The 26,924-nt window shown below is 41.0% G+C and overlaps 1 protein-coding gene across 1 annotated transcript in view; it reads left to right on the top strand.

The window, feature by feature from the left end:
* Positions 1–26,924, top strand: part of LOC100337129 (ATP-binding cassette sub-family C member 4) — a gene marked incomplete at both ends in the record, with an annotated part of 148,200 nt that overhangs the window by 102,635 nt on the left and 18,641 nt on the right. Inside the window, 6 exon segments of the mRNA XM_059884456.1 lie at positions 3,268–3,418; positions 13,240–13,359; positions 17,150–17,260; positions 18,162–18,262; positions 19,145–19,336; positions 24,788–24,943. Of these exon segments, the coding sequence (XP_059740439.1) occupies positions 3,268–3,418; positions 13,240–13,359; positions 17,150–17,260; positions 18,162–18,262; positions 19,145–19,336; positions 24,788–24,943 (831 nt within the window).

The raw sequence follows: 26,924 nt of genomic DNA, 5'->3' as shown, positions 1-26,924 counted from the left end.
AGTCAGATGGGAGGAATTGTGTGTGTAGCTTGGATTAGGTTCCTTGGAATCCTGGGAATGTGGAAGGAAGATATGAGATTGGCTTCAAGAAAGGGATGTTTATTGCACCCAGGAATATTCTGTTTCCTTTGTTAGAGTGTTGACTTTTTGCTCAGATCCTATTTTTGCCTTCTACCAACTTTTGCAAAGAGTTTGAGAGAGCTGGAAATAAATAAAATATTCATAAATGTATATACATAGATACTTAAAATGTAAACCTATACATTTTGTGTATGTGTGTATGTATATGTGTGTGTGTGTGTGTATATATATATATATATATATATATATATATATAGTGTGTGTGTGTGTGTGTGTGTTTACATAATATTTAATCCACTATAAGACTGGCTATAGTATGACCTTCAAGTAGAAAGAAAACTCTTAGAGAAGGTCTATTTGAATTGTTTCAGAATTTAGGGGCATGAAATCTGAAGGACATAACCTAACTCGGGATCTTTTGAGAGCAATAGTCACTGGTCTTTAATGTGTATGCAAGGAAGAAGCATTGGCACAGCTCCCTTCATTTTGATCTTATGTCACTTCCCAGGTTATCTGGCAGGCTGGGTTAGTCATTAAAGGCCCTTAACTGGGTAGAAACAGATGATTGAAACTGGTGAATATTGTCCAGTCAAACAATGTGAATTTTCTAAAAACAAAAACAAAAACAAAAAAACCCAAACGTATACCTGCGATGGATTCATTTTGATATTTGGCAAAACTAATACAATTATGTAAAGTTTAAAAATAAAATAAAATTAAAAAAAAAACACTTTATAAAATTAAAAATCATATTAATCTCCATTTATTAGAATAAATAAATAAATTTAAAAAAAAATGAACTGTAATTTGGATTTTTTCCTGATTGATGTTTCAGCAGGTTTTTTTCCCCTAACAACCAATGATGACACCCCTAGTGACTTTACTTAAGACCAGACATGGAAGGAACTGGAAGGACCCTACCCCATGAACATAAAGGTTGTAGTAGTGTGGGATGCACAGTTAAACCAGTGTTTGTTAAGAAATTGTTCATCTGTAGGTCTAATAGGTGACTCATTGGAAAAGACCCTGATTCTGGGAAAGATTGCAGGCAGGAGGAGAAGGGGACAAAAGAGAATGAGATAGCTGGATGATATCACCAACTCGATGGACATGAGTTTGGGTAAACTCCAGGAGTTGGTAATAGACTGGCAGGCCTGGCGTGCTACAGTCCATGGGGTCGTAAACAGTCGGACACAAGTGAGCAACTGAACTGAGGTCTAACAGGAGAGAGATCAGACAGGCCTATATGCCCTCATTTATGATTAGAATTTATTCCTTCAGGATTCCATCCTCTTCATTCTGAGTTTTATATTGACACCATGGCACAGATGAGAGAAACAGGGAAAGCACATGGGTCTCCATCCAGATAATGCAGTTTGCTTCACAAGGGCTCCTGGCCACAGAGTCACAGTTCTGGAAGATTCCTCCTCCTTCTAGGCTCCTCCTCCTGCAGCTGTGGCTCTTGGATTACCTGAGTACAAACCACTCCTGTCTTTCTCCATGACCTGCAGTCCTTCCTGGAAAAACTTAGGACAGTCACTTGTTCTCCCAGCTTCATGTTTCTAATCTACAAATGGAAATGATAGTTCTTACTTTTCTTATTCACAAGGTAATTGTGAAGACCCTCTGAGAAAACTGATCTGGAAGAGCTATGAAATGATAACCCGAGTCTCTGTGATACAGGCACTACCCACCCTAACCCATCCCTTAGAGATGTACCAGGGCCAGTTGCCCTGGGTGACAAGGAGGCGGAGGCCCTGGGATGGAGAGCATGGGATGCAGGTGCTTGGGCTGAGAGGACCCAGAAAAACCAGTGTTAACTCAGACAAGCATCTCAACCTTCTCCTGCCTCCTTTTTGGCCAAAATTCATATCAGGTATTATTACTACCTGCAAATTATTCATGCCACTCTCTGTTTGCTAAACCAGCCTGTGAAATTCAGTTATCAATCTCTTTTAGATTTCTTTAAAAAGTGTTCATATATTCTTCCCTGTGTTTCCTCTGCCCTCTCTGCCTTGTGCAGATTGTCATGGATTTGTCTCCACCTGAGATCATAAACTTCAGAGGCCTTGACCCGGACCATGTGAATCTACACATCCCCAGTATCGACCCCACTTCCGTAGCAGGCAGACACTAAGTGTTGATTGCATTCCTATCGCCTGAAGTTGTCCATTGTGATATCATACTTTTCCTTATAGAGAGGGATACTTAAAGCAGCAGCATATAATGTTTGGTTTCTATTCTTTCTGCCATCTTTTTAGACCAACGTCATTTCCCAAGATAAAATCACATTATGGGATGAGATGATTAAATGAGTGTTCATAGAATTTTTGGCACAGTGCCTTATATGCAATAAACATCTGATAAGTGGTATCGTGGTATTTAATCATTAAACTTTGAAATGGGCATTTTACATACTTAGCATAGTGGTGGAAAGTTGGATGTACATTGGGGGCAAGCTTAAATGTGTCATAATAGCTCATGACATGGGCTCTCCAGGTTTGCAACTTAGGCTTTGTAGTCTTGATCAAGTTGGTTTTCTTCCCTATGTACCTCAGTGTCTCCATCTGTAAAATGAGATAATACTGTTACTACATAGGATTATTGTGAGGATTAAAGAGTTAATACATATAAAGTGTTGAATATGTGGCCTTGTACACAGTCAGCACTCAGCAAATATGAACTATGGACTGAAAACCAAAAAAGAGAATTCCTACTTCCAAAGATCAGCATTTGATTTTTTCCCTACTTTTCTGGACACTGAATTTATAATCAACCACTTCTATAACCTGACATGTATAGCTGAGGCTTCTGGATTCCTCATCTGTGATACCTGCTCACTCATCTCTAGTAACACCTGTTGACTCCTGATAGTTTGGTATTCAAGTCTTTTTCCCAGGGAGTTTTAAATATTGTCTCATCTGTTAAAAGTAGTAATGCCTGCCTCATAGGGCTACTGAGTGTATCAAAGGAGCTAATACCTGAAAAATTTTCCTCATACTGTTTAACACATGTTATAAATATCACGAGAACCGTGCATTATTTTATTTCTTTGGATGGAAAAACATTCCCTATTATTCCAACACATCTTTTGGGAAAATAGTTTAATCCTAACAAAACATTAAAGTTTATCTTTGAAAAAAGTCCTTAACAAAGACACCTCTGTATCTATTTTCACTGTTTCAGGCATTTTTACTTGTGATTGGTGTAGTAGGCGTGATGGTGGCAGTGATTCCTTGGATTGTAATACCTGTGATTCCCCTTGGCATCACTTTCTTTTTTCTCCAGCGATATTTCTCAGAGACTTCACGAGGTATTAAACGCCTGGAATGTGCAAGTGAGTACGGGACTCTCAGGTTGGTTTGGCAAAGTAGGCTGGGTTTGCTTTATGCTATTTCATTAACCAGACCCGTGGAATCCTGCAGACTGTCTTCTGGAATTTCTCACAAAGTTAACATTAGGTAATTGAATATTATGGGCCCTGTTCAGTGTGGCTCTTAAGGTGGCAGGTCAGCTATAGCTTTGTATTTTAGCACAAAGAGGTGGGTTTGCCCTGCCACATCCTGACTCCAGGAAACTATTTACCGCGTGCTTCTTAGACATCCCAGATCCACTGCCTTTCTGGGTGGAATCCTGGGGAAGAGCAGACTTTGCAGGCATTTGGGGGTCATCACTGACTTTCAAAGAAAGCTGCATCCTAATCATCAGAGACAGTTTGGCATCTCTCCATTTCACAGACAGGAAGGCTGAGGCACTGGATACCGACTTGTTCAAGAGCAGCTTCCCAGTTGGCACTAGTGCTAAAGAACCTGCCTGCCAATGCAGGAGACATAAGAGATACAGGTTCAATACCTGGGTAAGGAAGATCTCCTGGAGAAGGAAATGGCAACCCACTACAATATTTTTGCCTGGAGAATCCCGTGGACAGAGGAGCCTGATGGGCTACAGTCAATGAGGTTGCACAGAGTCAGACACAACTGAGAGATTTAGCAGCAGCAGGTGAATTTGAGGATAGGGACCATTTATGTCTTGTTCATGACATACTTCCTAATAGAGCAGCCACTCTATAAATACTTTTATTAAAAATAAAATATTTCATTACACTGGAATGAATATACAAGGGAAATAGGGGAATTTTCTTACCCCAGAGTTACTAGAAATGACAAGGAAAGGAAAAGATTAGGAAAAGAAAAGGAGGTATCAGGAAATATACTCATATACCAGAAATGATACATTTGAAAAATACATTTTTTCACATACCTAAAAGATGGCAAGTAAGTTGCAGTTGTTAAATGTTTTAAAAGTGCTGTTATTTTCAGGTTTACTGTTTATCATCAACAGTATTTGGGGTGAACCCACTGTTTGTGTTCTACCATCCCCAAGGCTGTATATATAAATGATGCTGAAAATAATCCCCTTAGAAAGATTATTCAGTAGGCATGCAGTCTAGTATTCCATCTAACTTTGTAGCTTAGAATGATGGGGAACACATTTTATGACCAATCCTTCTGTTCTACAGCTATTGACAGAGGATAGATTATATCAGAGCTTATCTCATTAATGCACAAACATATTTCATCAATATTAAAAAAACATAAGAAATCATAAGGAAAGTAGAATTGTTAAATGTATTTCTTAAAGGGTACAAGGACAATAGCCAAAGAGGAAGGAAGATGTTTGTATTGATTTCACAAACCTTAACCATGGATAGTTACTACTGAACTTTCCATAAACCAAGCCAAGAAGAGAAGTATATTGAGTTCCATGGTTCTTAGTATCTAGTAGATACTAAGTGGGGGAAAAAAAAAAAATCTAAGTTCATCAAAACAAAGGAGATTTTTATTGTGGCATTTGCATGTTGTTGTTTTTTATAATAAATTCTTAAGAGGCATTTAGCCTAAGTATTTGCATAATACAGAGTAGCTGTTAGTTTCATAAAAGCTATAGAAAACTTTTTGGTCATCAGGAGAATCAGCTAAACTCCCATGAGTTTTGGTCTTAGGAGGTGTTTGAATGGGATGCACAACAGAATAGTCCAGGTATGTATGACGTCCTGCTGGTGTGAGTTGGTAGGTTGGTAGGATGCGGGGATGCAGAAAAGGAAGTGAAGAGCTCCATCCAGGCTTCTGTAGACAAGGCCTCACACGTTTTATGATTTGAGGCCGCTCATGAAATGGAATTGGGCTTCCCAGGTGGCACTAGTGATAAAGAATCCTCCTGCAATGCAGGAGATGCAAGAGACACGGGTTCAGTCCCTAGGTCAGGAGGATCCCCTAGAGTGGGAAGTGGCAGCCCACTCTGGTAATCTTGCCTGGAAAATTCTATGGACAGAGGAGCTTGATGGGCTACAGTCCATGGGATCACAAAGAGTCAGACATAACTGAGCACCATGAAATGGAGCCATGCAACAGTCTTGTTGCAGAGCAAGTCTCTGGTACATTCAAAGAGGACTTGATCCAGAAGGAACCTGTGACTAAGATTTATGCCTGGGGCCACTTCCCATTCATAAGAAAAGAAAGATGGGCACTTCCTAAGGCTTTTTAAAGAGAAAGTACTGGATTTTAAAAATGTTTTTAGAAACCATCCCCAAGAAAGAGAAATGCAAAAAGGCAAAATGGTTGTCTGAGGAGGCCTTACAAATAGCTGAGAAAAGAAGAGAAGCTAAAGGCAAAGGAGCAAAGGAAAGATATACCCATCTGAATGCAGAGTTCCAAAGAATAGCAAGGAGAGATAGCAAGGACAGCCTTCCTCAGTGATCAGTGCTAAGAAATAGAGGAAAATAATAGAATGGAAAAGACTAGAGAGCTCTTGATGAAAATTAGAGACATCAAGGGAATATTTCATGCAAAGATGAGCACAATAAAAGACAGCAATGGTATAGACCTAACAAAAGCAGAAGATATTAAGAAAAGGTGGCAAGAATACACAGAAGACTGTATAAAAAAGATCTTCATGACCCCGATAATCATGATGGTGTGATCATTCACCTAGAGCCAGACATCCTAGAATGTGAAGTCAAGTGGGCCTTAGGAAGCATCACTACAAACATAGCTAGTGGAGGTGATGGAATTCCAGTTGAGCTATTTCAAATTCTAAAAGATGATGCTGTGAAAGTGCTACAGTAATATGCCAACAAATTTGGAAAACTCAGCAGTGGCCACAGAACTGGAAAAGGTCAGTTTTCTTTCCAATCCCAAAGAAAGGTAATGCCAAAGAATGTTCAAACTACAGCACAATTGCAGTCATTCTCAGATGCTAGTAAAGTCATGCTCAAATTCTGCAAGCCAGGCTTCAGCAATATGTGAACGCTGAACTTCCAGATGTCCAAGCTGGTTTTAGAAAAGGCAGAGGAATCAGAGATCAAATTGCCAACATCTGGTGGATCATCAAAAAAGCAAGAAAGTTTCACAAAAACATCTGCTTTATTGACTATGCCAAAACCTTTGACTGTGTGGATCACAACAAACTGTGGAAAATTCTGAAAGAGATGAGAATACCAGACCACCTGACCTGCCTCCTGAGAAATCTGTATGCAGGTCAAGAAGCAACAGTTAGAACTGGACATGGAACAACAGACTAGTTCCAAATCAGGAAAAGTGTACATTAAGGCTGTATACTGTCACCCTGCTTATTTAACTTATATGCAGAGTACATCATGAGAAACGCTGAGCTGGAGGAAGCACAAGCTGGAATCAAGATTGCTGGGAGAAATACCAATAACCTCAGATATGCAGATAACACCACCCTAATGGCAGAAAGTGAAGAAGAACTAAAGAGCCTCTGGATGAAAGTCAAAGAGGAGAGTGAAAAAGTTGGCTGAAAGCTCAACATTCAGAAAGCTAAAATCATGGCATCTGGTCCCATCATTTCATTGCAAATAGATGGGGAAACAATGGAAACAGTGACAGACTTTATTTGGGGGGGCTCCAAAATCACTGCAGATGGTGACTGTAGCCATGAAATGAAAAGACGCTTACTCCTTGGAAGAAAAGTTATGACCCAACCTAGACAGCATATTAAAAAGCAGAGACATTACTTTGCTGGCAAGGTCCATCTAGTCAAGGCTATGTTTTTTCAGTAGTCACGTACGGATGTGCGAGTTGGACTATAAAGAAAGCTGAGTGCTGAAGAATTGATGCTTTTAAATTGTGGTGTTGGAGAAGACTCTTGAGAATCCCTTGGACAGCAAGAAGATGAAAGCAGTCAATCCTAAAGGAAATCAACACTGAATATTCATTGGAAAACTGATGCTGAAGCTGAAACTCCAGTACTTTGGTCACCTGATGCAATGAACTGACTCATTGGAAGAGACCCCAATGCTTGAAAAGATTGAATGCAGGAAGAGAAGGGTATGACAGAGGATGAGCTGGTTGGATGGCATTACCAACTTGATGTACATGGGTTTGAGCAAGCTCCAAGAGTTGGTGATGGACAGGGCAACCTGGCGTCCTGCAGTCCATGGGCTCACAAGGGATCAGACACGACTGAGTGGCTAAACTTAACTACTGAGTTTTCTCAGTGTTTGATCTGAAGAGTCTGAGAACTTTGGCCCCATCCATATGGAATATTGGGATTTTTTTTTTCTGTACCATAGTATGCTGCAAGAACATTAGACAGCAAACTATTCAACCCAGATACCCCCTCCTCCACACCCCATATAAGCAAATGTGGTGGCCAGTTAATTAGAACTGTTTATGTTCTCCCTCTAGGTGAGGGGGTCTGTGCCATAAACAATACCACTGTTTTCTTGAAACAGTAACTGATAGTATGTCTTAAGTTTACTGCTGAAGGCACCAGTAAAAACAGGGACACCCGACTGCTGGATTCAGAAGGCTTAAACTTGTTTCATTCTTGTGCTCTGAGGACTACAGACATCCTGAGGTTTAGTTTCAGATCCTATTACCAAGCTGCCTCTGGAAGCTTAGGCTGACTTTTTTTTTTTTTTCAGCTTAATGACAAATATATAGCTGCTTTTAATGGGTTTATTGGGTACATTTTTGCAAAAGTGAGCATAACAGCAGTCACAGAACAGTGCATGAAATCTGGATGGCATTTGGTTGCCTTTCTCTAGCCAACTGTTTTTGTTTGTTTGTTTTCAAACTTTTAGTTTCATATTGGGATATAGCCAATTAACAAGCAATATTGTGATGGTTTTAGGTGAACAGTGAAGAGATTCAGCCGTACATATATTTGTATCCATTCTCCCCCAAACTCCCCTCCCATCTAGGCTGTCACATAACATTCCATGTGCTGTACAAAATAGGTCCTTATTGGTTATTTGTTTTATATAACAGTTTGTACATGTCTATCCCAAACTCCCTAACTATCCCTTCCTCCCATCCTTCTCCCCAGTATCCGTAAGTTCATTGTCTCAGTCTGTGAGTCTCTTTCTGTTTGTAAGTTCATTTATTTCATTTTTTAGATTACACATATAAGGGATGATATATGATATTTCTCCCTCTCTGACAAACTTGATTCAGTAAGTAATGACACTCTCTGAGTCTATCCATGTGGCTGAAAATGGCATTATTTCATTCTTTTTAATGGTCTACATAACTCTTTCCATTTAGCAGTGCCTGAATGATGAAGTTGTATCCAAATTCTGTCTGAAAGTGTGCTGTGATCAACTAGCAATGTCTGCCACAGGCATTGCTTGCAGTGGGTTAGCACATTTGTCATGTGTATTCAGACTATGGATCCTAATGTCTGTTGTTTTAAGTGTTCTCATACCAGATTCCTAGGGACTTTATTCAACCTCAGGTGCTTAGTAAGATGTATAGTAATGACTAAGGCTGTTGGATATTAACTAAGGAATAGTTGGGGTTTTCTGAACATAAAGTCTGGAGAAAAATGTATTTAGTCACACATGGGCATCCCTAACCCTCATTATTCTCCCTCTGAGACATTGCAGTTATGATTAAAAGCAAAACCTTGGGATTAAAACAGAGCTGGGTCTGACACCTGCTCTACCACTTAGGTGGGTTAATTTACTTAATCCTAGGCAGGGGGTGCTCTTAATCCCTCAGTCTCTGGATGTCTCATGAGGGTTTCTTGAATCAGTGCTTGTCAAGTGCTTGCAGACTACTACCAAAGATACCAAAACCTTAAACATGAGGGAATTCAGAACATAGTAACCACTAGCAGGTTTCACTGGAGAAGGCAATGGCACCCCACTCCAGTACTCTTGCCTGGAAAATCCCATGGATGGAGGAGCCTGGTAGGCTGAAGTCCATGGGGTCGCTAAGAGTCGGATACGACTGAGTGATTTCACTTTCACTTTTCACTTTCATGCATTGGAGAAGGAAATGGCAACCCACTGCTGTGTTCTTGCCTGGAGAATCCCAGGGACGGGGGAGCCTGGTGGGCTGCCGTCTATGGGGTCGCAGAGTCGGACACGACTGAAGTGACTTAGTAGTAGTAGTAGCACGTTTCACACAGAATGAATGATAACCTGCAGCAGGGCTGTCAGTCGAGGGTCATTGCATGTAATTCTCTGCCCTCCCCCTGCCAGGAAAGATCTTCAGTCTTTGTGGGTCATGTTCTGAAGAATCTTCAGGGTTGTGGAAACACAGCTGTCAGTAATATGAAAGGTAGGGTTACACGTGTGTGTGACTGTGGACTGATGCCATGGCTCTTATAGGATAACGAGCTCAGTGTTTGTGGGAAAGAGGATATTGCACTGCCCAAGCTAAGACCAGGGCCTTGACATTCCTGCTCCCCCTGTACCAGTTAGTCTTCTGTGGAGACCTTCCAGTTCACTCATCCTGGCATCCTGCTCGGCTCTAAGTGGGGTTTGAAAGAAACAGGGTAGTTTTTCACTGGTTCTCATTCCTTTAGACCAGTGTAACTGTTGGATATGAGGTGAGGTAGGTGATGGGGTCTTTGAGTTCCCTAGTGTTTAAACAGGGTGACACAGGCTTCTAAAGTCGACCCCACCTCCATCGCCGCTGGAGAAAATCAGCTGCACTTTGATCTCCTGACAGGGAAGCAGGTGAGGGAGGCCATGCTGAAGAGTACACTCCAGGACTCTCCCTGGGGGAGCAGCCACATCTGCTTCCTGCTCAGAAGCCTTGTCTGTGATGAACAGTGTTGATGTCACCTCATTTGCTCTGGAAACAAGAGCCTGGTTCTAGTGAGTTTTCTGTGCTCTTTGTAGTTGTACTCTTGGCATCCTCCTGACAGGGTGATGGGCCCAGAATTCACCTAATCATCGCTGTGAGCAGCCTGATTCCTGACTGACTGAGTTCTGTGGGTGGGTTGGGACACCTGCTGGGGCTGCAGAAAAAGCCTGTGCGGAGCTCCCAGGCTTTCTTATTTGGAGCATGAGCTCAGTCTGTTTTCACGTTTCTCTTAAAAGTGCAAAGTTATAGGAAGCTAAAATAAAAAGTTAATAGGATGGACAGAGAGACCAATGTGGGTGCTGGAATAAGACCACAGACATCTAAGTATACAGTCATAAACACCACCAAATCACCTTAGGCTCTTTGCCTAAATTAAGTACAAAGAGGAAATATTAGATCTTGTTCTGGATCAGGGGTTTAATTTTTTATTTTTTCCATCACAGGTGAGGGACCCTAATAATTTTGGTTCCTGGTCAGATGTCCCAGGTAGAAAGAACCCAGGACTGAGTGGATGGACAGATGGCCCCCAGCCCAGACTGTCCTCCCCCAGCCCAGGGCTTCCCACCCGCTCTGAGCCCGTGTCTCACAGGAGGAATCCTGCTCTTTCCTGCTTGTAGAACCAGGGACGCTAAGCACAAGAGGTGGTTCTGTGTCTTTGCTCATTTGTACCCCAGGCCCCTCCCATACACACACACAGCTGCAGTGCCCATATGCTTGTTGATACTGACTGAACTATCACCTAGATAGGCATTTGGTGGCCAGGCTAAAGAGTCAGGCCCTGAAAATAATTTTGAGTTTCCACTTTGATTCTTTCCCCCTCATCATTTAAAATTTTCTGTATCCTCCTATAAGTGACCCTAACTTCCTCAAAACATCCAGGTTTTATTTATAGGTCTTCTCTATAAGGAGAAGGCAATGGCAACTCGCTCCAATACTCTTGCCTGGAAAATCCCATGGATGGAGGAGCCTGATAGGCTGCAGTCCATGGGGTTGCTAAGAGTTGGACACAACTGAACGACTTCACTTTCACTTTTCACTTTCATGCATTGGAGAAGGAAATGGCAACCCACTCCAGTGTTCTTGCCTGGAGAATCCCAGGGACGGGGGAGCCTGGTGGGCTGCCGTCTATGGGGTCGCACAGAGTCAGACACGACTGAAGCGACTTAGCAGCAGCAGCTAGGAGATGCACAGGTAACAAAGTGATGTCAGTATTTTCTGCTGATAAAGCACAAATTATCACTCATCCCAGACAGAGGTCACAGGCTCACTATCTGTCCCTGACAACAGCAAGTTACAGCCTTGTTCACGGTGGGGAATGAGAACTGTAAGCGTCCTCCCTGCCCAGCAGCCTGCAGCCCACGTATTCCTTGATGGGCAGAAGCCTGACCCTGATGCTCATGGTCAGTATGCTCTTAGAGAAGAAGGAAGGAAATGAATGGGCAGTTTTGTGATACCCAACCCCAAGCCTACATGAAGTCACTTGAAGAGCATGGACACTAAGGCCACTGCCAGACTCTAAAAGGATGATGTGAGTGTCACATGTCATGGTGACCTCTGAACACCAGGACACGTGTCGAGCAGGCAAATATAGAAATATCCATCAGGTTCCCGGGGCAGAAGTCAAGACCATTTAAAGGCTCCTTGTCTGCCAGGTCCTGTGGGCTCAAGGGCAGTGCAGCACCGGGTGCTCTGTGACCCTCACAGAGGCTCCTGGTGCAAGTGCAGGGAGGGGCCCAGGACGGGGGACATGACAGACTGTCTGCTCCCTTACTTGTCTTGCCCTGTCCTGTGTCTGGCTCTGCTCCATGGTAGGGGATGTACTGACTCTGTCCCAGCCCTCAGGTTACTCATCTGAGGTGGAGACGGCACACAGGTAGCTCAGCAAAATTCAGGGTGGTGAGGACTCTCATGGAGAGTTAAATTTTGAAATGCTACTGACTCAAAAATTAGTAGTAATTATTCAGTCATGGAAAAGACTGAAATGTTGCCACTTTCAGGAACATGGATGGACATAGAGAGATATTATTCTTGGTGAAGAAAGTAAGACAAAGACAAATACTATATGGTATCTCTTCTATGTAGAATCTAAAGAATAATATAAATGAATATATATACAAAACAGAAATAGATTCAGAGACAGAAAGCAAACTTACAGTTACCATAGGGCAAAGAGAGGAAAGGAGCTACAAATTAGGAATATGGAATTAACAGGTACATACTACTGTGCACCAAATAGGTAAGGAACATGAATTCACTGTACAGTGCAGGGAATTTTACTCAGTATCTTATAATAGCCTATTTAGGGACAGTTCTAGCCTCACTTGTGCTCATGTTTAGTCACTCAATCATGGTCAACTCTTTCAACCCTATGGACCATAGCCCACCAGGCTCCACTGTCCATGGGATTCTCCAGGCAAGAATACTGGAGTGGGTTGCCTCTTCCTCCTCCAGGAGATCTTCTCGACCCAGGGATCGAACCCAAGTCTCCTGTGTCTCCTACCTTGCAGGTGAATTCTTCAACTGCTGAGCCATCCTATAATGGAATATAATCAGAAAAAAAATAATTGCATCACTGTGAAACATATCGTAATTCAACCATAAATATAAATATATATATGTATATATATATATATATATACAGAGAGAGAGAGAGAGAGATACACACACATTTAATTCGGAGAGCTATATGCTGAGGAGGGCCTTGATGAATGAGCTAGTAAAGAATTTCTTTATCTAAATTCAGATAAAGAAAAATCTAGCTGTGATTTGAATTTAGTTAAAAAAAAAAAGCGGGGTTCAAAGATAATCTTTCATTTCTATGTTGTTAAAGTGAAGGTTGGTGTGAGCAGGAATTCAAGGGTCACATGGAGGTTCCTCTCTGAAGGGGCATCATCCTTTGTCCCCAAGGTAGCCCTCCAGGAAGCCCTGGATGTGCCCTTTGGTGGGGTGTGTGACCATAGAACACGAAAAGCTGTTGGCTTCCTCTCATCCAGCCTCCCTGACCTTCTCTGTCGTGTGTCTGTCTCTGCTTCCCCAGCACGGAGCCCAGTGTTTTCCCACTTAGCATCTTCTCTCCGGGGACTCTGGACCATCCGGGCGTACAAAGCTGAACAGACTTTTCAGGAGCTGTTCAATGCACACCAGGACTTGCATTCAGGTCTGTAAGTTTTTGGAGATGATTTCTAAGGATGGGGTGTGCTCCCTTCCTGAGGCTTGACCTCCCTCTCAGGTGGCCTAGCTGGCAAGCAATTTCCTGTGCCACCCCATGGCACCCTCTGCACACCTGGCTCCCCAACCCCTTCCTCTCACCAACCCCTGTGTGCACCCCTCTTCCCTTTCATCCCCTGCTTGCCTCCCCTGACTGGCTTGTATTGTCCTTCCATCACTGTGCCCTGAGGTTTTCTGTCTTTTTAGGGCAGGAGTCAGCAAACATTGTTTTCTCTTTTTTTTTTTTTGCAATGAGCCAGCTGTCCCAGCACCCAGCTGTGTGCTGTCCTGGGTCTGTTGTAACTTCTCAAGTTTCCTGTTGTAGCACAAAGGACACCAAAGGTAATACATCAGCAAATGGCCATGACTGTGATCCACTAAAACTTCATTTATGGAACCAGGTGGTAACCATTCTTGGCCCCCAGGCTGTAGTCGTCGACTCTCTTTTCAAAGCATGTCAAACCTGACTGAGGAAAATAATTTCCTGATCATCATATTTTCTATTCTCTCCATGTATATTACTCTTTGTATCAGTGAGGATTTGTTCTAGGTAGAAATTTCAGAAGCAGGGCAGATGCTTATAGAGTTTTGCCAAGAGAACACACTGGTCATAGCAAACACCCTCTTCCAGCAACACAAGAGAAGACTCTACACATGGACATCAGCAGATGGTCAACACCGAAATCAGATTGATTATATTCTTTGCAGCCAAAATGGAGAAGCTCTATACAGTCAGCAAAAACAAGACTGGGAGCTGACTGTGGCTCAGAATATGAACTCCTTATTGCCAAATTCGGACTTAAAATGAAGAAAGTGGGAAAAACCACTAGACCATTCAGGTATGACCTAAATAAACTCCCTTATGACTATACAGTGGAAATGAGAAATAGATTTAAGGGACTATATCTGATAGAGTGCCTGATGAACTATGGATGGAGGTTTGTGACATTGTACAGGAGACAGGGATCAAGATCATCCCCAAGAAAAGGACATGCAAAAAATCAAAATGGCTGCCTGAGGAGGCCTTACAAATAGCTGTGAAAAGAAAAGAAGTGAAAAACAAAGGAGAAAAGGAAAGATATACCCATCTGAAGGCAGAGTTCCAAAGAATAGCAAGGAGAAATAAGAAAGCCTTCCTCAGCAATCAGTGCAAAGAAATAAAGGAAAACTATAGAATGGGAAAAGATAGAGATCATTTCAAGAAAATTAGGGGTACCAAGGGAACATTTCATGCAAAGATGGGCTTAATAAAGGACAGAAATAGTATGGACCTAACACAAGCAGAAGATATTAAGAAAAGGTGGCAAGAATACACAGAAGACTGTACAAAAAAGATCTTCATGACATAGATGATCACAATGGTGTGACCACTCACCTAGAGCCAGACATCCTGGAATGTGAAGTCAAGTGGGCCTTAGGAAGCATCACTACGAACAAAGCTTATGGAGGTGATGGAATTCCAGTCGAGCTATTTCAAAACCCAAAAGATGATGCTGTGAGAGTGCTGCACTCATTATGCCAGCAAATTTGGAAAACTCAGCAATGGCCATAGAACAGGAAAAGGTCAGTTTTCATTACCAATCCCAAAGAAAGGCAATGCCAAAGAATGCTCAAACTAGAGCATAATTACACTCGTCTCACACACTAGTAAAGTAATGCTCAAAATTCTCCAAGCACAGGCTTCAGCAATACATGAACTGTGAACTTCCATATGTTCAAGCTGGTTTTAGAAAAGGCAGAGGAATCAGAGGTCAATTTGCTAACATCCACTGGATCATGGAAAAAGCAAGAGAGTTCCAGAAAAACATCTATTTCTGCTTTATTGACTATGCCAAAGCCTTTGACTGTGGGGATCTCAATAAACCATGAAAAATTCTGAAAACGATGGGAATACAAGATCACCTGACCTGCCTCTTGAGAAATCTGTATGCAGGTCAGGAAGCAAAAGTTAGAACTGGACATGGAACAACAGACTTGTTCCAAATAAGGAAAGGAGTACATCAAGACTGTATATTGTCACCCTGCTTATTTAACTTATATGCAGAGTACATCATGAGAAACGGTGGGCTGGAAGAAGCACAAGCTGGAATCAACATTGCCAGGAGAAATATCAATAACCTCGGATATGCAGATGACACCATCCTTATGGCAGAAAGTGAAGAATAACTAAATAGCCTCTTGATGAAAGTAAAAGAGGAGAGTGAAAAAGTTGGCTTAAAGCTCAGAAAACTAAGATCATGGCATCTGGTCCCATCACTTCATGGGAAATAGATGGGGAAACAGTGGAAACAGTGACTGACTTTTTTTTCTGGGCTCCAAAATCACTGCAGATGGTGATTGCAGCTATGAAATTAAAAGACGCTTACTCCTTCGAAGAAAAGTTATGACCAACCTAGACATCATATTAAAAAGCAGAGACATAATTTTGTCAACAAGTTCTGTCTAGTCAAGGCTATGTTTTTTCCAGTAGTCATGTATGAATGTGAGAGTTGGACTGTGAAGAAAGCTGAGCACTGAAGAATTGATGCTTTTGAACTGTGGTATTGGAGAAGACTCTTGAGAGTCCCTTGGACTGCAAGGAGATCCAACTAGTCCATTCTAAAGGAGATCAGTCCTGAGTGTTCATTGGAAGGACTGATGTTGAAGCTGAAACTCCAATACTTTGGCCATCTGATGCGAAGAGTTGACTCATTTGAAAATACCCTGATGCTAGGAAAGATTGAAGGCAGGAGGAAAAGGGGATGACAGAGGATGAGATGGTTGGATGGCATCACTGTCTCAATGGACATGAGTTTGAGCAAACTCTGGGAGTTGGTAATGGACAGGGAGGCCTGGCGTGGTGCGATTCATGGGGTTGCAAGGAGTCGGACATGGCAGCGACTGAACTGAACTGAGAAATTCCAAAATTTACTCTAAGTCTATAAAATCCTGGTCTGTATCTTCAATCTGTGTTGTATTTTGAAGATAAAATGTCATTTTAAAAGCCATATGCAGGTCCCATTAGCAGATGGTTATTTACACACTGGCTCTCAATAGTAAACACTGTGCAGGGCCCTGTAGGAATTGCAGAAGGTGCTGGAAACAGTGTGAGATGTGCTCTCTGTTATCAGAGAGCTGGGAATAGTCAACATGTGAGAGGGTGATCTTCAGGTTGAGGCCCAGCACTGCAGGAAATGCACTGATGAGACTGTTTTGATGAAATTTCTATTTATAACCTGTAGATTGAATTGTTCAGTGCATGCTTCCCCCAGAGCCTCTGGACTGATTCCTGTGTGTGCCAAATTTTGTCGTGTCAAAATGTAGCTTTCTGGACTCTTTGGGCTCTTGGGTGTATAAATTTGCTATCCTGCTGCTGCTAAGTCACTTCAGTCATGTCCAACTCTGTGCGACTCCATAGATGGCAGCCCACCAGGCTCCCCTTTCCCTGGGATTCTCCAGGCAAGAACACTGGAGTGGGTTACCATTTCCTTCTCCAATGCATGAAAGTGAAAAGTGAAAGTGAAGTCGCTCAGTTGTGTCCGACCCTCAGCGATCCCATGGACTGCAGCCTCTCAGGCTCCTCCATCCATAGGATTTTCCAGGCAAGAGTACTGGAGTGGGGTGCCATTGCCTTCTCTGTTGCTATCCTACCTGTGTAAAAATCTTCTGTTGCTCAACTGAAAAAAATGCTCTGTCTCATTTAAGCAGCTAACATGGCTGTTCTACTGATTTATTATACTTATTCCGGTTCACAAACACAGAGGCTTGGTTCCTGCTTTTGACGACGTCCCGATGGCTCGCTGTGTATCTAGATGTCATCTGTGCCATCTTCGTCACTGTTGTTGCCTTTGTGTCCCTGAGTCTTGCAGATGGTAAGTATAGATGTGAGTAACTACTTATAATATGAATACAGTTTATAGTTTCATTTACATGTATTAAATAAAGCTCTTGCTGTCTTGTCTAGTATATACTGTTTTGCTCTAATGAATTAGTGTTTGCAGTATAGGATTCCACTGCATGTTCTATGTGAAATCATTTGTGTCTTGATGAAACCTTTTTATCTCTTTCTTTGAATGGGTTGAGGTCTATGCAATGTAGCAAGCTGACTTGCTGAACATTCCAGATAGTGTTGGGAGGAGCAAACCAAATTTACTTTTATATTAAGCTTTTGTCCAGTTAGCTTTAGCACTACTTGAATCTCTTAGTTGAAGGTTCCTGGTTCACTGAGGTGAGAAAGATTCTCCATAGGGAAGAACAGTGTCCTCCCTGCTGTGTGGGTACCAGATGAGCAGGTGTCGGCATCTGTGCCATGAATTCACCATCTCTATTCCATAGTAACAGCACCGAATCAAAATCTTTAATAAAGAGCAATGAGAGTAGCAGCTTAGACTTAAATGCACTGGCTGTTAGAACCCATTGTCCTGCTTTTTGTGGTTTCAACTGCAGCTGCCTTGAATGTGGAAAGTGAAATTTACACAAATTTTCTTGAAACCCTTATGATGAAAGTCAGAATAATGACATGATTCCTCACCTTTGTAATGCTGTCAAGTGTGTCAATCCTGTTGGGATTAATAAAATCATTTTGTAATCTTTTTTTGATTCAAAATGTTTTTTTTTTCATTATATCATGGTATGATATAAAAAGTATGTGTCATTATCATTATATACAAATGATTTAAATATTATAAAGGAGTCTTCTTCATAAAGTGACAGATGGAGCTAGGTGAGGGATTAAGAACAGGACTGACTTTATTCTTCTTCTTTCTAATTTAGCTTTGACTTCTGGGCAGGTTGGCCTGGTCCTGTCTCTTGCCCTCACACTCACAGGGATGTTCCAGTGGTGCGTCAGGCAAAGGACCGAAGTTGAGAACCTGGTGATGTTTATTTTAACCTTAGCCTTTTCAAGTCTCCTTGCCACTAAATGGCATAAAAGCAATTCTTATGTAAAATATTAAAGCTGTTATTTTTACATCATAGTTAACAGAGTTTTTTATATCCTTCTCCATGTGGTTAAAGTCAATGTAAAATAAAATCTATACATATTATTCTTAATCTTATGTATGTCATTTGGCAGGTTTTATATTCATTATAAGCTGTCTTCAAGTAAAATAAATGTCTCTTCATTATTATACTCTAGGTATAATGAAAGTAGGGGGAAGATTCTGAAATTCTAGAGAGAATATATGCTAATTTCTTAGGACTTGTTTATTTTTGTTTCTTAATGCATAATTCCTCATTCTTGGTAAAATAATTAAGTATTTTGAGGATTTTTTGTTTGTTTAATTAATAGGTACATCTACTTCATTTTAGCATTTATTCCTATATGTATTGAACATCTGAATTTGCTAGTGTTCCTTCTTTCTTGTATGATAAGCTGCTTCTCAGATTGGCCCTTCTGTAGCCACACATTACTGCTTGATGTCCATAAGTATTCTTTTCTTTAACAAAATTCTCTTGTTTCTTTTATCTGTATGTGAAAAGTAGGTAAATAAAACTTTATCATTCAGTTCTGTAATTCTTTTTGTTTCAAAATGATGTTTAAGGATGAAATCCTAAACAAAAGTGTTATGAGATGATGAACAAGTTTAGAAATCATCAAAGCCCTATCAAACTCCTATTTCTGTCCTTTGGGAATGATAAGATGTGAGATATTTTAAACCAATTATGTATAAAGGCAGAACATCTCGTTTACAATCTCGGAACACCTATAAACGAGACCCTCTGTCCTGACCCACATGATGTCATGTGTCTTTCAGATGATTTCAGTAGAAAGAGTGATGGGATATTTAGACCTTGAGAAAGAAGCTCCCTGGGAATACAAGGATCATCCCCCACCACCCTGGACTAATGAAGGAAGGATTAGGTTTGACAGTGTTTACTTCAGGCACACCTTAGATGGGCCTCTGGTATTGAAGAAGCTGACCGCAGTCATTGAATCAAGAAAAAAGGTTTGTTTAAATCAGTAGTCTCTTAAAATCCAGCTAAACGTTTAGCACCATATTTGTTCTTGGCTTCCTTGTTGCTGTGTCAGGGGACTCTTTGTTCCTCATGGATGCACATACAATAAGTTGCTTCAGTTGTGTCCAAGTCTTTGTGACCCCATGGACTGTAGCCCATCAGGCTGCTCTATCCATGGAATTCTCCAGGCAAGGATGCTGGAGTGGGTTGCCATTTACTCCTTCAGGGGACCTTCCCAACCCAGTGATCAAACCTGCATCTCTTACATCTCCCGCATTGGCAAGCAGGTTCTTTATCACTAGTGCCACCTGGGAAGTCGTGTAGTGACATTAGAAGCACATCATTCTTGGAAATTGACCACGGAAGGGGGATCCCAGCATTTCTTTGTGTGAGTTCCCTCATGGTGGTTGGAGGGCCCTGGGCCCTAGAGCTGGTACTTAACCTGACCTGGGGTACTATATGTTTTACCCAATTATTCATGAGGAGTCTTGGAAGTCAGCCCTGGCTCCTTGTCCCTAACTCTATTATATCTCATTTCTTGCCATCTTTTCTTCTTTGTACTTCTGGAATCTTCTCTTCCTCCCATGATGCCTTTCAGTTGCAGTCTCCTCCTCTATCCCTTGGCCCTTCCCATAGACTTGTCCTCCACTCACCCACACTGAGCTGTCATCCCCCTGCTCTCACCCCACCAGCTGCTTCTTTCTTTAGCACAGATCTGATCCTTAATGGCCTGGGTAAGATGATGCTCAAACCATAGTTCAGCCTGAGGTCCACTCCAAATAGGGACTGTGTGGCCATCAGAAAAGAGCCCAGAATCATGACTCAGTCAGAGTTGAGGAACCAAAGCCCCCCATGGAGGCAGGACCCAGAGATTTGCTTAAAGTCAATGAAAGCAGCCCAAAAGGAGCAGAGGAGGATCCATGTGGGAGACGATAGAGAGGTTTGTGTCCTGGTCCTGCCAGCACCCCTGGCTGCTGGTGACGTTCCCCTCAAACTCAGCTTGGGCCCCTCAATTCAGACCAGGATGGACACTTGAAGAAGAGACTAAACTAGAATAGACAAAGTCATAGGAAGCTCTTCCCCACCTCCCTCACCATCCTTGGGTCCTAACATTCCCACACTCTCTGCCCTCAGGTCCTGTGTAGATTCTCCCAAAGCAATATGTCCTCCCTGCTTCCAGTGTACACATGCTGCCCCTTCCCTTCTGTCATGAGGCTGGTGAAAAATCTCCTCATTTTCTGAGTGAAAGTGTTACTCAGTCATGTCTGACTCTTTGTGACTCCATGGACTGTGTGTCCATGGAATTCTCCAGGCAAGATTATTGGAGTGGGTTGCCATTCGCTTCTCCAGGGCATCTTTCCCACCCAGGAATCAAACCCGGGTCTCCTGCATTGCAGCCAGATTCTTTACCATCTGAGCCACCAGGGAAGCCCCCGCATCTTCTGAGTTAATCCTAATGTATCTGCTTCTGTAAGATCTTTGATTTTTAATCAGCATACCTATGTTCACAGCAGTATTATTCACAGTAGCCAAAAGCTGGAAGAATCCCACGTATTAATATCTATCATCAGATGAGTAGATAAACAAATCCTTATAATATAGTATATCCCTACAATGAAATATTATTATTCAACCTTAAAAAGAAAGAAAATTCTAATCTATAGGTGAGCCTTGAGGACATCATGTTAAGTGAAATAAGCCAGAAACAAAAGGAATGAATACTATATGATTCCATGTATGAGAATCCTAGAGCAGTCAAATTTATAAAGACAGACAGTAGAATATTGGTTGACAGGGACTGGAGTGAGAGGGATGGGGAGCTGATGTTTATTGGGTAAAGAATTTCAGTTTTACATGACAGGAAATATTCTGGAGATTTGTTGCAAAAAAATTGTGAATGCACGTAACACTAAGCTGTCCTCTTAAAAATTGTTCAATTCAGTTCCGTCACTTGGCCATGTCTGACTCTTTGTGACCCCTTGGACTGCAGCAAACCAGGCTTCCCTGTCCATTACCAATTCCCAGAGCTTGCTCAGACTCATGTCCATCGAGTCGGTAATGCCATGCAACCATCTCATCCACTGTCATCCCCTTCTCCCACCTTCAACTTTCCCAGTATCAGGGTCTTTTCAAATGACTCAGTTCTTCACATCATGTGGCCAAAGTGTTGGAGTTTCAGCTTCAGCATCAGTCCTTCTAATGAACATTCAGGTTTGATCTCCTTTAGGATGGACTGGTTTGATCTCCTTGCAGTCCAAGGGACTCTTAAGAGTCTTCTCCAATACCACAGCCCAGAAGCATCAATTCTCTGGTGTTCAGCTTTCTTTATTGTCCAACTCTCACATCCATACAACTCTACTGGAAAAACCATAGCTTTGACCTGATGGACTTTGTTGGCAAAGTAATGTCTCTGCTTTTTATTATGCTGTCTAGGTTGGTCATAACTTTTCTTCTAAGGAGTAAGAGTCTTTTAATTTCATGGCTGCAGTCACCATCTGCAGTGATTTTGGAGCCCCCCAAAATAAAGTCTGACACTGTTTCCACTGTTTCCCCATCTATTTCCCATGAAGTGATGGGTCTGGATGCCATGATCTTAGTTTTCTGAATGTTGAGCTTTAAGCCAACTTTTTCACTCTTCTCTTTCACTTTCATCAAGAGGTTTTTTAGTTCTTCTTAGTTTTCTGCCATAAGTGTGTGGTCATCTGCATATTTGAGGATATTGATATTTCTGCCCGCAATGTTGATTCCAGCTTGTGCTTCTTCCAGCCCAGCATTTCTCATGATGTACTCTGCATATAAGTTAAATAAGCAGGGTAACAATATACAGCCTTGACATACAGTTTTCCTGATTTGGAACAAGTCTGTTGTTCCATGTCCAGTTCTAACAGTTGCTTCCTGACCTGCATGCAGATTTCTCAGGAGGCAGGTCAGGTGGTCTGGTATTCCCATCTCTTTAGGAATTTTCCACAGTTTGTTGTGATTCACACAGTCAAAGGCTTTGGCATAGTCAATAAAGCAGAACTGGATATTTTTCTGGAACTATCTTGCTTTTTCAATGATCCAACTAATGTTGGCAATTTGATCTCTGGTTCTTCTGCCTTTTCAAAAAGCAGCTTGAGCATCTTAATTTCGTGGTTTATGTACTGTTGAAGTCTGGCTTGGAGAATTTTGAGCATTACTTTACTAATGTGTGAGATGAGTACAGTTGTGCAATAGTTTGAGCATTCTTTGGCATTGCTTTTCTTTGGATTTGGAATGAAAACTGATTTTTTCCAGTCCTGTGACCACTGATGAGTTTTCCAAATTTGCTGGCCTATTGAATGTAGCACTTTTTAGCAATAAAGTATTTGAAAATTAAGGTATGCATCAATACATTGTTTTTGAGACATAATGTTATTGGAAAGTTAGTAAACTACATTATAGTATAAACATAACTTTAATATGCACAGAGTAACAAAAATATTTGTATGACTCATCTTATTTTCTGATGTTCACTTTATTGAGGTGGTCTGGAACCAAATCTACAATATCTTTGAAGTCTGCCTATACACGGAACATATAAGTCACATATATACACATTAAAACCTACTTGTATGTAGAGAATGACCCATTTAGGTTACATAAATTACAGTTTACCATAAGGTACAAAATGGCTACCAAAATAAATCAACTGAAACCCCTTTTCTTATTTGTGTGTTTGTTAATCCCTCAATTGTGTCTGACTCTTATATTTAATCTCTATAAAGATAAATTCTTTTTATAATGTCATTATTGATTTTACAGTTTATATGTGATATTCTGTCCTCAGAAAGGCCTAACATCTCTGTTTAAAGGCTTTAGTTTTTAAAATTTACTGAATTAATTTACAAATGATTGAAAGCATGTCTTTCAGTCTGAGGACAGATATAATCTCTCCTCAGAAAGGTCTAACTTTTCTGTTTAAAGGCTTGAGTATTTAAAATTTACTGAATTAATTTAAAAATGATTGAAAGCATGTCTTACATCCCTCACTGATTCCAGATTCTTAAACAAAAATGAAATTATCTCTTGGTAAGCTTCCACCAGAAATCATCAGTTGGGCAAACTGATTGGGTTAAAAAAAAAAAAAAAAAAAAGCCAGCTTCTGCATACATGTTTGAATGCAGTCAGCTAAAAGCTAGCTTTTGCAACACAGTTTCATTCCTCACCAGCATTTTACCTGCTTTCTTTATCTCTTATATCTGCTTTCAATTCTTTGCAACCTCATGGACTGTAGCCTGCCAGGCTTTTCTGTCTTTGCTTTATGTTGATCTTTGAATATACTGTGAATTCACTTAATTTCTCTTTGCTTTGGTTTTGATAAATAGACTGATACTTCACATGTGTCTTTCTAAGATGTGATTGTAGGTATCTGCTGCTACTGCTGCTGCTGCTAAGTCATTTCAGTCGTATTCGACTCTGTGCGACCCCATAGATGGCAGCCCACCAGGCTCTCCCATCCCTGGGACTCTCCAGGCAAGAATACTGGAGTGGGTTGCCATTTCCTTTTCCAATGTATGAAAGTGAAAAGTCAAAGTGAATTCACTCAGTTGTGTGCGACTCTTAGCGACCTCATGGACTGCAGCCTACCAGGCTCCTCCGTCCATGGGATTTTCCAGGCAAGAATACTGGAGTTGGGTGTCATGGCCTTCTCCTTGTAGGTATCAACTGGTTTTTAAAATCCCTTTTGAAGTGCTGAGATGAAAGGCTCCATATAAATAGCAAATGTTAATTGTATTGTTAATCTCATTATGTCAAATTTGCCTATCGGCTGCTGCACATTAAGACAGTGAGACCTGTGTTTTACAATTGTAAGATATTTCCTTCAAAGACAGAACATAAGTGATTTAGTTTTTCTTCCAAAAAAATTCCTCTCAAATAATAGAACCCTCAGCAAATGAATAGTTGTTTGTGTACAACACTTCTGACTTGTTGACACTGCTGTAGAATTATCCACATAATTCTCAACATAGAAATACCCAGGCGTTAGGAATAAAGATAATTTAAACTTAATTTTTATGGATCACTTAGGGGACTGCTGGCTTTTCACTGCCTATAGGTTGATTTTGTTATTATTAACTCTTTGAACCATGGAGTCTCAACTAGGCCACATTTGTAAATATCTGGCATTTTTGGTTGCCACAATGTGGAGAATAATTCTGGTTTCCAGTGGTTAGAGTCCGAGATACTACTGAAAATCCTACAATATACAGGATTGGGGCATATATCCAGACAAAACCAATTATAATTAATTATCCCCCAATAATGAATTATCTGGCCCCAAATTTCAACAGTTGCCATGACTGAGAAATGTTTAGACTACATTCTACATAGAACTTTAAAAATTCTTCCTCAACTGGTAGGGTTTCTCCTAGGTTTGTTGCATGTTGTTAATTCTTAATCCTTTCTGAATCTCATTACAGGTTGGTATTGTGGGAAGAACAGGAGCTGGAAAAAGTTCTGTTTTTTCTGCAGTTTTTCGATTGTCAGAACCTGAAGGCTTACTTTGGGTTGATCAGTATCGGATAGAATTAGCTGGACTTCACAATTTAAGGAAGAAAATGTCAATCATACTACAGGTATGCACATCAGAGCATTCTCACATGTTCTTTTTATGTAAGGCAGCAAGTTTAAATGATTTTAATTTGATTTTTTTGTTGTTTTCAAATTGGATAAAAGTGTTGATCCTTTTTCCCCCAATAGAGTATATTTTTAGCAGCAGGTATTTTCAACAGATATTCTCATCACATACCAGATTTAAAAATATATATTTTATATTGAAATATGGTTAATGTACAATGTTGTGTTAGTTTCTGGTGTACAGCAAAGTGATTCAGTTTATTTCGTTGATATATATATATATATATATATATACACACACACTTTTTAATATTCTTTTCCATTATAATTTGTTTCAGTTTTCCATTCAGTTCAGCTGCTCAGTCATGTCTGACTCTTTGTGACCCCATGGACTGCAGCACGCCAGGCTTCCCTGTCCATCACCTACTCCCGCAGCTTGCTCAAACTCATATCTATCGAGTTGGTGATGCTATCCAACCATTTTATCTTCTGTCATCCCCCTCTCTTCCTGCCTTCAATCTTTTCCAGCATCAAGGTATTTTCCCATGAGTTAGCTGTTCGCATCAGGTGGCCAGAGTATTGGAGTTTCAGCTTCAGCATCAGTCCTTCCAATGAACATTCAGGTTTGATCTCCTTTAGGATTGACTGGTTTGATCTCCTCTCAGTCCAAGGGACTCTCAAGAATCTTCTACAACACCACAGTTCAAAAGCATCAATTCTTTGGTGCTCAGCTTTCTTTATAGTCCAACTCTCACATTCAGACATGACTACTGGAAAAACCATAGCTTTGACTACATGGACCTTTATTGGCAAAGTAATGTCTCTGCTTTTTAATATGCTGTCTAGGTTAGTCATAGCTTTTCTTCCAAGGAGTAAGAGTTTTAATTTCATGGCTGCAGTAACCATCTGCAGTGATTTTGGAACCCAAGAAAATAAAGTCTGTCACTGTTTCCATTGTTTCCCCATCTATTTGCCATGAAGTGAGGGACCAGATGCCATGATCTTAGTTTTCTGAATGCTGAGCTTTAAGCCAACTTTTTCACTCTCCTCTTTCACTTTCATCAAGAGGCTCTGTAGTTTATCTTCACTTTCTGCCATAAGGGTGGTGTCATCTGCATATCTGAGGTTATTGATATTTCTCCTGGTAATCTTTATTCCAGCTTGTGTTTCTTCCAGTCCAGTGTTTCTCATGATGTACTCTGCATATAAGTTAAACAGAGTAACAAAACACAGCCTTGGTATACTCCTTTTCTGATTTAGAACCAGTCTTTTTTTACATGTCCAGTTCTAACTGTTGCTTCTGGACCTATATATGGGTTTCTCAGAAAGCAGGTAATGTGGTCTGGTATTCCCATCTCTTTAGGAATTTTACAGTTTGTTGTGATCAACACATAGTCAATAAAGAAGTAGATGTTTTTTCTGGTGATTCTTTATTACAGGATATTAAATATACTTCCTTGTGCAACAGTAGGACTTTGTTGTCTATACACTTTATACATAATAGTTTTAATCTGTGAATCCCACATTGTCAGTCCATCCCTCCCCCACTACTACATTCCTGTGGCAACCACAAGTCTATTCTCTGTGTCTATGAGTCTGTTTCTGTTTTATAGATAAGTTCATTTGTGTCATATTTTAAATTTCACATGTAAATGATATCATATGATGTTTGTCTTTCTGACATTTCATCTATTATGGTAGTCTCTAGTCCCATGGATGGAGGAGCCTGGTAGGCTGCAGTCCATGGGGTCGCAACAAGTCGGACACGACTGAGCGACTTCACTTTCACTTTTCACTTTCACACAATGGAGAAGGCAATGGCAACCCACTCCAGTGTTCTTGCCTGGAGAATCCCAGGGATGGCAGAGCCTGGTGGGCTGCTGTCTATGGGGTTGCACAGAGTCGGACTCCAGGAGTTGCACAGAAGCGACTTAGCAGCAGCAGCTAGGTCCAGCAATGTTCATGAAAATTGCATTATTT

This window comes from Bos taurus, unplaced genomic scaffold (genome assembly GCF_002263795.3).
Source record: "Bos taurus isolate L1 Dominette 01449 registration number 42190680 breed Hereford unplaced genomic scaffold, ARS-UCD2.0 Leftover_ScbfJmS_2057, whole genome shotgun sequence".
NCBI lineage: Eukaryota > Metazoa > Chordata > Mammalia > Artiodactyla > Bovidae > Bos > Bos taurus.
The sequence above is the reverse complement of the archived record's forward strand: the minus strand, read 5'-3'. Positions and strand labels throughout refer to the sequence as shown.